Source organism: Musca autumnalis, unplaced genomic scaffold, assembly GCF_047663935.1.
Source record: "Musca autumnalis isolate F117 unplaced genomic scaffold, ASM4766393v1 scaffold_4, whole genome shotgun sequence".
NCBI classification, from domain to species: Eukaryota; Metazoa; Arthropoda; class Insecta; order Diptera; family Muscidae; genus Musca; species Musca autumnalis.
Window position 1 is genome coordinate 248,320,636 of NW_027411977.1, and position 16,310 is coordinate 248,336,945.

At 34.6% G+C, this 16,310-nt stretch overlaps 1 protein-coding gene across 3 annotated transcripts in view; it reads right to left on the bottom strand.

Moving 5' to 3' along the window:
- The window catches only part of Tgi (Tondu-domain-containing Growth Inhibitor), an 81,968-nt gene that overhangs the window by 21,748 nt on the left and 43,910 nt on the right, over positions 1–16,310 (bottom strand). Inside the window, exon 1 of one of the 3 annotated variants that reach the window (XM_073986309.1) lies at positions 7,370–9,404. The exons of the other annotated variants lie outside the window; for them this stretch is intronic. Coding sequence (XP_073842410.1) covers positions 7,370–7,652 — 283 coding nt within the window. The 5' untranslated portion in view covers positions 7,653–9,404. Of the gene's footprint in view, positions 1–7,369; positions 9,405–16,310 lie in introns of those variants that run through there. 3 annotated transcript variants of the gene reach the window in all.

Below are 16,310 nucleotides of genomic sequence, written 5' to 3' on the forward strand. Positions count from 1 at the left end.
ATTTTAAATAAATTTTTAATAGTCGTGAATGTTTTAAATAAGTTTTTAATAGTCGTGTTTAACATAGTTCTGATAAAGTTTTAATTAAAGATATCCTTCCCTTCCTTCACAATTTTTCTCAGTGTACTTGTCAAACAACAATAATATTCACAGCATACTTTTCGGTGTAATTGACTCACTATTTCAAAATCCCAACAGACAAAGGAGCCTTCAGTAACAATTGATCATTCTCTAGAATCGTGGCTTTTGTCAAGGAAAAACAAATTTGTATATCATGCGCCATAAAGTCTCGATTGGCGATTATGGAGACACAGAAATTAGAAAATTGTCACGAATTTAAGTTTTCAAGAAAACATGCATAAAAAAACTGGTAACGGTCTGACTTTTCAAAGTCCTACAATTTCGAACACGTGTAGCCATCGATCGTCTCATTTTGTGGGTGATTAAGCAAGTCATAGACCATTAAAGGTTTTATTTTATTTTCATCTCCGATTCATTCATTCAATTTTCCTAAGCTTGTGTTGTTGTTGCTGTTGTTTATTGTTAAAATTTGTACTTAAATGTCACGTATTAAGCACGCGATCTTTTAATGTTCTAAATATTATTGAAAAATAATCATGTGCCGTCTGTCGGTTGGATTGAAGATGTGTGGCAGGTTTTTGTTGTTTTTTCTAAACTACTCAAAGTTCAGAATTAAAAAAAAAACATGTTAAGATGTTTTTCAATGCCAACAACAAAAGATAAAAATAAATAAATTAATTAATCATATTCGATTTAAAATTGAAAATAAAAAGAACAATTTAATAATTTTAATAAGTTTCGAAAAAACAAGTCCTATCTATATACATCTTATCTCTATGTATGTAATTTCTTTGAGAGATTTTTATTTAATTTTATATAAAATCTTATATATAAGGTGATTCGATAATAAAAAAATACCCCCAAACGAGAGAGTCTATAGAAGCACATTTTCTTTGCGAAATGGTCTGTAGAAACTATCTTTCTTCGAGAAAGGATCTATCGAAGCATCCTTTCTTTGAGAAAGGGTCAATAGACATTTACAAGGCTAAATAATTATTTATCCTCAACAAAATAATGAGTGGCGATGGCACAAAGTCAGCTTGGCCGACTACAAAACCTAGAGTAAATTGTCACCCAACAAACAACAAGAAAAGAAATTATAATGAACACGAATGTCATCTTAATTATTAAAGTCAATGCCTCTTTAAATCCCACATACAAAACATAACTTTTCAAAAAATTCCATTTGTATTTCGAAAAAAAAAAAAAACAAAAAATCAAATCTTGTTAAGTATAATTATAATAAAATAACAGTTGAATGAAAACACAACCGCCGCCCACTAATGTCCATTAACAATACCATTAACATTTTATTTTAATTAGTCTTTCAAGTAAAATGGAGAAGAGCACGCACGCGCGCCGCTCACTTATGTCGCATGACAAGCTGCGATACATCATTGCACGGACATTGATTCCCCCCTGAATAACATTGGAATTCATTTGAAATTTACATAGTTTAGGAAATGAACAAAATTTTGCGTAGGTTATTTTAAGATGATCATCAGCAGTCTCTAGTGGTAAATGACAAAAAATGCTTACAAAGCACGCCCGATGTTCCACACACGCATTTTGGTTGTTTTGTTTAATATTTTGTAAAAGATTAAAAAATGCCATTCATTTCTTTTGTTGTCGGCCTATTCACAATTATCATTTTTTTTGAAAGAGATATTAGATCAACATTTTTTAATGGCCATTCAAGAAAACATATTTTTCTAATGATGATATTTTTCTCATTTAAATGAATTTATCAACAGACGTTCCGCCGAATGCGTTGGCGTTGCGTGATGTCTTTTTGTGTTGCGGGAAGCGTGTCTAATTTTTTACATTCAATGACCAGAGATCATCAGAAACATTTGGAATTTTATTGTAATTCTATGGAAAATGGTTTATTTAATGTTTCCTAATTTGTTTAATGATGTCTATGCTAATAAAATTAACAAAAGGCAAAATAAAACAATGAAATTATTAATTGAAGGTTTTGTATGAAAATGAAAAAATATTGATTTTTAATACTGGTAGATGGTATTTGTTATAAAATATTTATTTTATGCATAGTTAGAAAATATGTAGGTATCATAAAAAGATAATAATTAAACAAGTTGGAAGATAGATATTTCATATAACAGATTGCAGGCCGATCCTATCGTTTATAGCCAAGTTCGAACAGCATATTGAACATAGGGCGACATCACTTTTGTACATGTATGTTTGTCATAAATGTAGGTATGTCATAAATTATAAATAAAATCTCTTTATAGAATACATATAAAAACATCATATGTAGAAATCTATCTTTTTTATTTCAAAATTATAACCCAAATGACCATAACTGAGCAACACTAGGGACATTTTCGACCTAAAATTACATAGATACCTGTTTTTTACAAGGCCCTTAATTATTTTTTGTTAACAAACTTTCCATTAACTCAGTTTTGTGGTACAGATTTAACCAAAAATATTTCACAAATATTTTTATTTTTTTTTTTAAGAGTAAAATGTAAATTTGCTTTTGTCTGATATTTTATGCAAATTAATTGAGGGCGACATTAGGCAAACACAAACAGATTCTTAACATTCCTTAATATTGATTTGAATAGCATTTTGTGTTGTTGGCATTTATTACCTTATAAAATCGATATTTACAAATCAAATATTTAACGTGTGACTCAATTATAACAACAACAACAACACAACAAAAGCGATACAAACAAAAAAATTAAAACATTTATGGTGGGCCAAAGCCACCAACCAAACCAAACCAACCAACCATCATCAGTTGGTTGTTAAATGGGCATTGTTGTGTGGATATAAAATAATGTCCATCTGATGACTGTCAAGAATCGGAATGTGAAGTGTGTTGGGCCGTGAGCTGGGGGCAAAGGAGAATTGTTGATAAAAATGCCTCATCAAATTCCATAACAAAACTAAACAAACAAATTCTTTCTTTCGTTGTTTTCTCATTTCAATACTAATTCGAAATAAAAATCGTGCAAGAATTTCATTTTCAAAACAATAGCAATTATGGAGATGAATGAGTGAGTGAGTGAGTCTATGGAGTGAGTGTAAATGTTGTGTATAGTTTTTATTATTAATTTATGTAAATTAGAATATTTTTCCATGACATTTTTTTTAACCACAAATGGTCATGAGAATTATGGTATTTAACAGTAATTAGAATTCTTTGAATCCAGAAATATTTGTATCACGTCAGAGACAAAAAATATTGCAATAAATACTTAATGTCTACATTAGGGTAATGCATTTTTGACTTGTTATCTCAAAAATTATTTTTTGTGGCACGAATGAATGAACTTTATTCTTTTAATTACTAAAATAAAATTTATTCGATTTAAATATTGAAAAACCTTCGGCAAAAAACTCTTTGAAATAATATATTTTTGAATCATTTTGTACTTGAGGTTTTTCTAACGAATCACTTTATATGTAAGATTTTATCAAAGCTTAAATAAAAACTCATCAAAATATGATGCTGGAAAAAGGTGTTTGTCGGGACGCTTTATCAAATGGAATAAATATTATTTAAGTCATTAATAGGCAAAATTTCCATTCAGCTGTGCAACAGGGAATTAATTTTTGAGAAAAAAAGTCATCACCCTAATTTGTCAACTCTTTAATATCGGAAGATCAATCTTACTTTGAATATTTTTTGCCATTTCAGGATTTTAATTGAAAACGAAAAACAAAAATAATTAACTTTTTTCTTGTTTTGACTATTTTGACCTAAGAGGTACATTGAAAAATTAGGAATCCACCGAAGCCCCACACATTCAACCACTATGCTACGTTTCACGGGTGGTTAGACCGATCATCAGGCATATTGAATGGTGTTTTTAGTGGGTGGCCGAAGGCTAAGCTTGGAAACCATCATTTATATCACAAATCATTCGAAATTTGTATATTCGAATAATTTATTTTATTTTAATGTTAGTCATTTAATTCCAAGCCTTTCCTATAGGCCGACTTGGCTGGTAACCCTATTTTTCAATGCTTTATTACAAATACTAAGGTAGCTTTTTTCCACCTTTATTTGTCCTGTATCAGAGAATTTTGATCATCAATATTTGTCATCGGAATCTTTGACAAGTTGATGGTGGCTTAGAACGCTAAGACGTAATAAAGCATTGCAAAATATGGTTACCAGCCAAGTCGGACTATTAGAAAGGTTTGGAATTAAATGACTAACATTAAAATAAAATAAATAATTCGAATATACAAATTTCGAATGATTTGTGATGTAAATGCTAGTATCCAAGCTTAGCCTTCGTCCACCCACTAAACACACCATTCAATATGCCTGATTATCGGTCTAACCACCCGTGAAACGTAGCATAGTGGTTGAATGTGTGGGGCTTCGGTGGATTCCTAATTTTTCAATGTACCTCTTAGGTCAAAATATCTCAAATCGAAAGAGAATTAATTCATAAATAATTAACGTTAAATAAATAAAGTTAACGTTCCAAAGTTCAGTTCACCATGGACAGACAAAAGCGTAAAAAGGCTGGGTTTGGAATTCATCACAGAAGGGTTCGAAATTTCTATTTCACCAGGGTCAATAAAAACACTCTTTCTTCAAAAAATGGTCTGTAGAAGCAATATTTCTTCGATAAGAGGCCTTCCTTCTAAAAATGGTCTATACAAACACCCTTTCTTCCACAAATGGTTTATAAAAACGCCCTTTAATGCAGAAAGGGTCTACAGACCATTTCTTCAAGAAGGGATCTATAGAAGCATCCTTTCTTCAAGAAAAAAGCTGCATTTTGAGAAGGGTTCAAGGTTTTCAAGATTGATTTTGATATTGTATTGTTTTTTGCATATTATCAGAGACAGTAGAAGCACTCTTTCTTCGAAAATGCGTCAATAGAACTCTTTCTTAGAGAAATTTTATTAAGAAGAACCCTTTCATCGAGAAATGGTCTATATAATCACTCTTTCTTCGAGTAAGCATCAATAGAATCCCTCCTTTTTCGAGAAAGGGTCAATAGAAGCACTCTTACTTCGAGAAACAGTCAATAGAACTACCAAATATGGCCTTTAAAAACACCATTTCTTCCCGAAAGATTCTATAGAAGCCCCCTTTCTTGCAGAACGGGTCTATAGAAGCACACTTTTTTTGTAGAAAGGGTCTATAGAAGTACTCTTTAAAAGCACCCTTTTGTGCCGAAAGGGTCTGTTAAAGTACCCTTTTGTGCAGAAAGAGTCTGTTAAAGCACCATTTTGTGCAGAAAGGGTCTATCGAAGCACCCTTTCGTGCAGAAAGGGTCTATCGAAGCACCCTTTCGTGCAGAAAGGGTCTATCGAAGCACCCTTTCGTGCAGAAAGGGTCTATCGAAGCACCCTTTCGTGCAGAAAGGGTCTATCGTAGCACCCTTTCGTGCAGAAAGGGTCTATCGAAGCACCCTTTCGTGCAGAAAAGGTCTATCATAGCACCCTTTCGTGCAGAAAGGGTCTATCGAAGCACCCTTTCGTGCAGAAAGGGTCTATCGAAGCACCCTTTCGTGCAGAAAGGGTCTATCGAAGCACCCTTTCGTGCAGAAAAGGTCTATCATAGCACCCTTTCGTGCAGAAAGGGTCTATCGAAGCACCCTTTCGTGCAGAAAGGGTCTATCGAAGCACCCTTTCGTGCAGAAAGGGTCTATCGAAGCAACCTTTCGTGCAGAAAGGGTCTATCGAAGCACCCTTTCGTGGAGAAAGGGTCTGTTAAAGCACCCTTTCTTGCAGAGAGGGTATATAGAAGCACCCTTTCTTGCAGAGAGGGTATATATAAGCACCCTTTCTTGCATAGAGGGTATATATAAGCACCCTTTCTTGCAGAGAGGGTATATATAAGCACACTTTCTTGCAGAGAGGGTATATATAAGCACCCTTTCTTGCAGAGAGGGTATATATAAGCACCCTTTCTTGCAGAGAGGGTATATATAAGCACACTTTCTTGCAGAGAGGGTATATATAAGCACCCTTTCTTGCAGAGAGGGTATATATAAGCACCCTTTCTTGCAGAGAGGGTATATATAAGCACCCTTTCTTGCAGAGAGGGTATATATAAGCACCCTTTCTTGCAGAGAGGGTATATAAGCACCCTTTCTTGCATAGAGGGTATATAAGCACCCTTTCTTGCAGAGAGGGTATATAAGCACCCTTTCTTGCATAGAGGGTATATAAGCACCCTTTCTTGCAGAGAGGGTATATATAAGCAACCTTTCTTGCAGAGAGGGTATATATAAGCACCCTTTCATGCAGAGAGGGTATATATAAGCACCCTTTCTTGCAGAGAGGGTATATATAAGCACCCTTTCTTGCAGAGAGGGAATATATAAGCACCCTTTCTTGCAGAGAGGGTATATATAAGCACCCTTTCTTGCAGAGAGGGTATATATAAGCAACCTTTCTTGCAGAGAGGGTATATATAAGCAACCTTTCTTGCAGAGAGGGTATATATAAGCACCCTTTCTTTCAGAAACGACCTAAAGAATCACCCTTTCTTCCAGAAACGGTCTATAGAAGCAATATTTATTGCAGAAAGGCTCTAAAGAAGCACTCTTTTTGGCAGACAGGGTCTAAAGAAGCACCCTTTCCTTCATAAAGGGTCTAAAGAAGCACCCTTTCCTCCATAAAGGGTCTATAGAAGCACCTTTTCTCCCAGAAAGGGTCTATCGAAGCACCCTTTCGTTCATAACGGTCTATCAAAGCACCCTTTCGTTCATAACGGTCTATGGAAGCACCCTTTATTTCAGAAACGGTCCGAAGAAGCACCCCTTTTTTCCAGAAAGGGTCTAAAAAAGCATACTCTCTTTCAGAAAGGTTCTAAAGAAGCACGTTTTTTCCAGAAAGGGTCTAAAGTACTACCCTTTTTTGCAGAAAGGGTATATAGAACACATCTTTCTTCCAGAGATAGATCCCTTCTATAGAAGCACCCTTTTTCCGGAAAGGGTCTTTAGAAGCACTCTTTTTTTAGTCATAGGTACATGTTTCGGTTTTAGGTATTAAAAGAACTTTTACTGTCGGGTATGTTCTGAGACGCAATTCACCTCTCACTTCACGCCTCAAGAATTTTGATCACCCCATTTACGCTTATTTTCGAGTATTTTATGGACGGACTGGGTGGGTCATGCTCTTTTTTTAAAATCATCTAATGAATCTTAGTCCCAAGAAATTCGCTAAAATCAGTCTATAGAAACTTTTTTGTCGATAATGACCAAATTTATTAAACTACACCCCCTTTTATTTACAAATAAAAACCATTCAATATTTTTGTGTATTTAAGACAAACCTTTTTGCATTTGTTGTTGTTGTTGCTGCTGCTGCAATTGCTGTTGTTGCCTATATAACTGATGATGTACAGCGGCAGCCTGTTGCAAATCACGCCAGGGTTGCCATAGCAAACTATTCGCCATATTTGTATTGTCGTGCTGATTTGGATGCAACGTTAAGGGGTTAACACCGATCCCTGATGACGACGATGAACCTTGTAGCTGTTGTTGCAATTGTTGTTGATGCAGCAGAAATTGTTGTTGCTGTTGTTTAAAAGCATTCACAATGTAGAGGTAATCCATGTTTGAATAGGAAACGACGAACGGAACACGAAACGCGAATGATCCGTGTCGCGTTAGGACGACAACGACGAATGTAAAAGGGAGCGGCGAGGGATTGTAGCTTGAAATATTCTTTCTTTAGTGCATAAAGTTGCAAGCTTTGTTTTTGATCACTTTCCGACGATTTCAAATGATTTTTTATGTTGTTGTGTTGTAGTCTTGATTATTGTTATTTTTATTGCAAAATTATTATTGTTATAACGATGAGGAGGAGAATTCTTTTAAAAGCATTTTAATGGCATATTTCTTTGAATTTAGGCCTTTTTGATTTTATTTTAGATTTTTCCTTTTTTTAGAACGTGAACGTTAAAAACGTTTTAGTTTTTTCTTGGAATGGCGTATTTATTTGTGTGTATGTATGATTTTTATTTTTTGCTGACACTGATCACATAAACGCTGGCTCTTTCCACACTGTCAGCCAGACCGCAATAATCAAGAACCCGATTTGAATAATAATTTGCTTTAGAACGAGCGAAAAAATAAAACAAAAATAAACATCAAACTTTAGCGGCAGTCTGCTGCGGTGATGATGATGATGGTGTGATGATGGCGCGAAGAGCAGTAGGTAGGTAGTATGACAACAACGATTGTTTGTTTCTGCCAGGGAACGGACGTGAAGAGGTTTTATGTTTTTTTTTCCTACTTTTTTGTTTTTGTTTCTAGTGGGCGTGAGGCACAAAAAGGCGGGGAGCGGGCGGGCGGGCGGGCTTGGTATTAACGATCTTTTATTTTGCACAACGACGAAAAATAACACATTTGCTGCAAAGTAAATTGGCGAAAGACGAACGCCAAAGCGGAACAATTTAAAATCTATTAGCTGAGTGTTTTTAACACTTTTACTACAATCTTCTTAAGTCGTTGTCGTTAAATAACTTTTTCTTTGATATTTTTATTTTGCTATTTTGCTTGCAATTTATGATGTACACACACGCGAATAGAGATAGCGCAAAAAGAAGGCAAAGGGACAAAACAGAAAACGACAGAAAATTAAACGATGGCTTTGACGAATGAATTATTGTCAATTTGTGTTTTATTCATTGTTTTCTGTATGCATATAATTTATTTTTATTTTTTTTTTTGTTTTTTGTAATCGCAACTTTGGTTTTCAATGTGTGGCCATTGTTGTTGTTGTTTTTTTCTGTATGTATTTTCTTCACTTTGTAATTTGCATTCAATTGTCATTCATCTAAAGTCGAGTTAAACTTGGGCGATGGTTTTCAATTACAATTGTTGTGTTGTGTGTTTTATTTTGCACTTTTTTCTCCACTTTATAAGGCGAACTTAACAACGAGCGAGACAACAACAACAAATCCGTGTATTATATAAAACAGATAAGCAACAGAATGCGGATTTAAGTTTGGTATAGCAACAATCAAAGGGATTTGTTCCTTCTTTTTTTTCTTTCTTGAAATAGGGAAACGTCCGCGTTGTGTTACTACTAACAATAATTCTAAAGAGTTGTTCTTTTCGGGGCGTTTTGATTGATCTCGCCAACGATTTTAAAGTGCCGTTAAGCCGTGCTTTAAGTAACAGCTAACAACACAAACTGTTGAATGAAGCTTTACTTGACTTGAGAGGGGGCCCCCAACAAACACAACTCAAAACAGTCATCGTCGTGGTCGTCGTCTTCTTGTTCGTATCTGCTGTCTTGAATTACACACAGCGGAGATACTTTACTACTCAATGGCTTTGAGAGCGCCATTAAGCCGCCAATTTATTTGTGTGTGGAGAGTAACTCTCCAATGTATCCAACTGTAACAGTGTTGCTAATGTGGCGATTTAAATTTAAATTCACTTCAATCAAAACTCATTGAAATATTACACAGGAATACGAGGTTGTAAAAAATCCATCAGCACAATTTCTTGTACTGCAGTTTTATTTTCCATTTATTTTGTCTATTATTTTGTTACCCCGGAAATCATCTTACAGAAAGTTTTATAGTTACCTAAATTGCATCACCGCACAACTTTCCTTTAAAAACAAATCTTAGATATAAGGTGATTTGATTAAAAACCCTCACGTAAAAAATGATTTCAAATTTTTATTTATCAGCATATTGGGTGGATTTTTGAAGTCACTGAAAGATATATAATTGAACACAAGTTTTAGAACCGTATATACAGTGGTGGCCAATACAATTGCAACAAAATTGCACGCTTTAGAAAAATGTCTCTAAAATATTTTATTGAAAGTGAAATTAAGTATTTTTTGCAGATATTTAGGGCCTATTTGTGTATGTCGATAAGAAAATGAATGTGTAAGAAAAACTTCCAAATTTGAGTGTGTTTTTCTACCCTCCACCATAGAATGGGGGTATATTAAGTTTGACATTCCGTTTGTAACTACTCGAAATAATCATTGTAGACCCCACAAAGTATATATATTCTTGATCAGCGTGCAATTCTACATCGATATAGCCATGTCGTCCGTCTGTGGAAATCACTCTAGCGTCCGAACGAGTTAACGTAGGTGGATGAAATTTTGGGAAAATCTAGTATATGTACGTAGGACTTTTGATATTGAAAGCGGGCTATGTAGGTCCACGCTTTCGTATAGCCCCCATAAAAAATGACGGGTGAGGCGACGTCGTTTTAAGTAATTCTTAAGATATTTGTCCCATTTTACCTCCGAATTGGTTGTAATTTGGTATTTTGTGTCTCCAGAGGCCAAAAAACATTCCTACCAAAGTTGGTTTATATAGGTCCCCCATATAACGCCCCATATAAAGTACGCGTCATTTTAATATATTTTGAATGTATTAGTCCCATTTGGCAACAGAATCGGTTGTAACTTTGTATTTTGTGTTTGCAGAGGCTAAGAAACATTTCTACCATAAAATGTTTATATAGATATAGGACGATATCTCCCGATTTTCGGTATTTTGAAGGTTTTGGTCTCATTATCATACCGAGATGGCTGAAATTTGGTATTTAGTATTCGTTTGGGGTATAAAACTTTCACCCAGAAATTTGTAGGTATAGGTCCACACCATCATATAGCCCCCATAGAACGGTACCTTTCGATTTTCGGTATTTTGAAGGTTGTGGCCACATTAATCCACCGAATATTGGCTGAAATTTGTGGTGGAGGGTATAAAAAGTTCGGCCCGACCGAACTTAACGCTTTTAATACTTGTTTAAATTTGTTTTTTGTTTGAAGCAAGAGTAAAGGAAATAATATTTCCAAAACTAAAGTTTGGGTGTGTTTCATGCGAAATACATAAACAGGGGGTTATAGTTTAATGCAACAACAATTATGAAAAAATTTGAAAATACGTAACACGCCGCGGGTCATAGGGGTGGGTGAAGCATGAACATGGGTGCAAGAGTTACAAACTTCGGAAATAATGGAAATTTCTTCACATTTCAGTTTTCGATTTAATAAAATTCAGAGTCTAGAGTGCAGTTCATGTCTTGAATATAGTTAAACGTATCGAGATGCAACGATTGCGTTGGCTAGGCCATATCATGAGAATGAGCGATGATGCACCCGCTAAAAAGGCGTATGAATACATGCCACATGGCGGTGCACGCAGAATCGGGAGGCCTAAGCTTCGATGGAGCATACAAGTGGATGAAGAAATAAAAAGGCGCGGTATTCCAAAAAGACAACGCGAAGAACGAGATTCAGCACATGACGCATGATGTGCAGTCTAACTACAAAGCCTGTCTTTCTGCCGGTATTCAAGATTGTTGTAACTGCAACAATGTCCGAATCAAAGTAAATTGAGTTTTTGGGACAGAGCAAGGACGAAAGAGCTTCTTCATTACCGCTCTCTCCCAAAACCTCAATTTACTTTACTGAAACGCTTGTACATGTGAATTTGGACAAACATCACAATTGATCCCCACAGATTCAACACATTTAACACATTCTAGAGCCCTTCTATAACTCTCTTTCCCATCTCTCAGTTTGAGCGCAGCCAACTTAATTTCTTTAGATTCATTCTTGAGGACATTGGCTTTTAATTACCTCAAGATGCTTGCCGTAAAAATGCATGCTCTACATCTCCAGATAAAGCGTGCTTATCAAGTACTTCTTCATCCGAAGAGCTCGCTTGTAGATAGCCTTGTGGATTCCTGACTGACATGGGGTTGAGATTTCAATGCCCACTGCGGAAATCTGGTGGCACACCGTTGCTGTTCTGAGATTATAACAAAGCGACTTACGATGCCTGGCTGGTGCTTCCACCCAGCAAACCAATCGTACCGACATCTTAACGAAATCGGAACAAATTGTCTGATCCGAAATCGTAACACTATTATAACGAAAGTTGTATGAAGTTGACATAATTTCGGAACGAAATTTCGGAGCGGCATCATATCGATTTCGATCCGATTTCGTAACGAAATCTGAAGAATATCCTTGGGAAATTTGGAAAGGAAATTTCTTTCCGACATTCGTTCCGAAATCGGAACGAAATCGGTACAAAATCTGAACAATTTCCGCTCCGAAAAATCGTTTAGAAATCGGAACGAAATCTGAACGACGTTGCTTCCGAAATTGTTCAGACGTGTCGGACATCCGACATTTGTATTGCTGGATATAGACGCTTTATGAAAAAAGGCTGCTTCTGTAGACCCTTTCTTAAATAAATGGTACTTCTATAGAACCTTTCTGAAAGAAATGGTGCTTCTATAGAACCTTTCTGAAAGAAATGGTGCTTCTATAGAGCATTTCTGAAAGAAAGGGTGCTTCTAAAGACCCCTTTTTGAAAGAAATTGTGCTTCTATAGACCCTTCCTGAAAGAAAGAGTGCTTCTATAGACCCTTTCTAAATGAAATGATGCTTCTAAAGACCACTTTCTGGAAGAAAGGGTGCTTCTACAGACCCCTTTCTAAAAGAAAGGCTGCTTCTACAGACCTTTCGGAAAGTATGGGTATATCTAAAGACCCTTTTTGAAAGAAATAGTGTTTCTATATACGCTTTCTGAAGGAAAGGGACTTCTATAGACCTTTGGGAAAGTATGGGTACCTCTATAAAGCTTTCGAAAAGTATGAGTACTTCTACAGACCCTTTCAAAAAGTATCGGTACTTCTATAGACCCTTTCGGAAAGTATGTGTACTTCTATAGACCCTTTCAAAAAGCATAGGTTAGGGTTATGACTTTTTGAAGTTTTTTTTTTCGCAAAAATGATTTCCTGTAGCGAGAATGAATGATCTTTTGCCAATTAATGCCAAAAATAAAGTTCATTCCATTTAATTACGAAAAAAGCTCACGCAAAAACCAATTTAAAAAAAAAAATTAAAAAATATTATGAAATGAAAAAACAAATCTCAAAAAATTATTTCCTGTTGCATGAATGAATGATCTTTTGCCTATTAATAACTAAAATAAATTTTATTCCAAAGTACTTGCAATTGATATGATATATGGAATAAAGTTATATATGATATAAAATGATATATATGTAATGATATGGCGATAAAATTGGTGCGAAACAAAAGCCTATGTCATTTTGGGTATGTCGTGTGGCTTTAAAGCTTGTTTTGATTAATATATGTGTTTAAAGTGACTCCAAACACTTTTCAAAAAACTCGTATATAAAAACTTTAAAAGCGGCATAAATAGAATACTCTACCAGCTGGCGGAAAAATCTGAAATGTTTACCACAGGTAGATCTTTACGTCCTGTTTACAAAAATGTAAAGTTTGTTGGGGGGAAGTCCATACTTCACGAGATATGGGCCCCTGAAGTTCCGAAAATTCCCTTGTTAAAGTAAAAAAAAAAATTAATTAAAAAAAATGTTGTTTTCGTGCCCTAAATTGGATCCTGTCCATAGGAGAAAGTCTTAAAACCCCGGCCGAAGGCCGGCTACTTAGAAAAAACTTACAATTTAAAAAAAATTTCAGATTTTTTCCGTCAACTGGTAGAGCATTCAATTTGTTCCTTAAAAGCTTTTTGTGTGTGAGTTTTTTTTATCGCACCTTATAATTAAGTTTTTATCTATATCTATAATATGATACAGGGATATGAGTTTGTAAGAAAGTAAGTGTAAAGAAAGCCTGCTTCTATAGACCCCTCTGAAAAAATGCTGCTTCTATAGTCGATTTCTGTATGAAAGGGTGCTTCCATAGACTCGGGAAATACGGTTATGGATATTTTTAATTTTTACACATATCGTGTAAAATTTTTGGCGATTTTATTGACTCTTAATACTTGATAACACAGACAATACTCTCCACTTGTAATAAAAAGTCTACCAACTTCAAAACGGTTAATGTTTACCAAAAAACAATGTTTATTAATTAAAATTTAGATTTAATACAAATTTGTCTTTGAATTAAAATAATATTCATTTTTTAAACCTTTCGTAAACAAATAATGGATTCTAAGCCTCTATCTCTACCCCAATATCTTTCGCCACTTGAGTTTGTTTCCCATTCGCAGTGTCTCTCTTATGCTGTCCACAATCGCTGAGAAGTAGTTTAGTTGTCAATTTCCGTTTTATGGCTTTCATTTTTCCGTTTGTTTGTTGATTCGTGTGTGGATTTATTATTATTATTAATATTTTTGTTTATCTTTGTGTGAGTGTGTGCGTGTAGCTGTGTTTATATTTGCTCTTTTATTTTATTTGTTACCTTTTATTGTTATTAGTGTTTGCTATTTTTAAAATGATTGTTGTTTTGCAATTCTCTGCGGTTTTTACACACACACACACGTACACAGAAACTCAGTCAGTCAGTAAGCCAGACACAGATACTCTCCTCTAAGTCCTAATACAAATATTGTTTCTTATGCTGTTTGAGCTGCTGTTTTGCTTACATTTGTATTGTGTTTTCTTTCTTGTTGCCTTTTCGTTGTTTCTTGCGAATTCGGAGTATTTATGACTTTGTATTTCTTTTTTTCTAGATTTGCTTGTTTGCTTTCTTTTAAAGTTCAACAGCCATAGATTGGGCCAAAACTAAAAAAATACATTTGCATAATTGATTAACCCTTTGGGGGGAAGAATGATGATATCAAGCGATGATTAGTGAAGCGTGAATGAGACTATAAAAGTTAATTTGCGAAGATATTAAAAATGGATTGGGTGAATTATACAGTTTGAAAACATAAATTAATACTTTTGTTATTATAACAATATTTTAATTTCAAATTTTAATTTCCTTCTTTTTAGTTTTAAATGAACAACTTTTGTAACGTACCTATGTAAATTTTGAAATCGACATACCTCAAACCTTAATGCCCCTTAAAATAATATGTTAAATCGAGTCTTAACAAATTCGAGTCTCTTATCATTTACTTTCAATTTTATTAAAGTTGTAATATCATAAAACTTTTCTTAGTTAGGTATAAGCCAGAAAATCCTCTTACTTTTTTGTGTTAAAATTCAATAAAAGCCAACATAACTCCCTTTACAGATGTTAATCTTTCACTTTTTTCCTCAAACTTCCCTTTGCTCAGACAACATTCCAACAACAAAAACATTAATAACATAAGTATTTTTAAATGTTGGGCTTGTCTTTTTTGTTTGAGATGGTCATAAATTTATGAAAAGAGTCTTTAAAAACGAGATTAAGTCTGTCATAAATATGACAACAAAAAAGTGCTACTGAAATACACAAAAAAATGAACATATCTAACGAAATACATATACCTACAAACAACATTAGGGTGACTCAGGTCCAACATAGATCAACAGCTATAATTCGCAGCCAAAATCTATCGAATGGAAAAGTCTTAGCCAATATTCCTAACATATCCAAAAAAACTAAGCCGGTTTAATGTTTTGTGTCTGAATAGAGTGCAAACAAATCTGTATCATTCGATTGGATGACGCTGTCTGTTATGGTTGACCTGATTTTTCGGTTCATATTTATTTGAAAAAAAAAAAAAAATCGGGAGAAGAGGCAAAATAAAAATACATCTTATATCAATAAAAGAAACTCACAAAAAATCAAAAAAAGATATGGAAATTTTCAAGCTCATATTTTTTAATTTTATGATTGTGAACACAGGCGAACAGACAGACAGACATCGAAGTGGTCGTCTACGACGACAACAATGACGAAATGAAATAAAAGTGTGGCAAAGCATTAGAAAAACTCAATAAAAATAAAATAAATGCCATTGTTGTGGTCTTACATACGGGCAGCAGCATGGCTGCTTGTTTGCCTGAATGAGTGACGGACTGACTGGCTGACTGACTCGCCGAGTGTCCAACCGGGCCGCTTGACTGATTGTTATTGTAAATCAATGAATGCATAATTTAGTTTTGATTGTTTTTTATACCAAAAGTGTGCCCAATGTTAATGATTCTGCATTGCTTGGCTGGAGTTGGGGTCCGCCGTATGAAGTGCGCTTGTTGCTTGACCGCAGTTTTGAGATAGCCAGCGATGAATAATATAGACTCTGTGTGGGCGGATGCATGATAATGTGTTATATGAGGCTTAATCGTTAAATATTAGAAATAAATTTCCATTAAAGAAAAAAACAAAAGAAAGAATGGATTCGAAACCATTTGCAGTTAGTTGTGAAACATATTAACACACAAATGTTGGCATATATGAGGAGGAATGGTATATTTGTTTTTTTTTTTAAGCGTAGTCATTGGTTGTTGAAGTTATTTTATGACCGGTGGCGACATACATCTGTTACAACTTGGCTAGAGGATCTA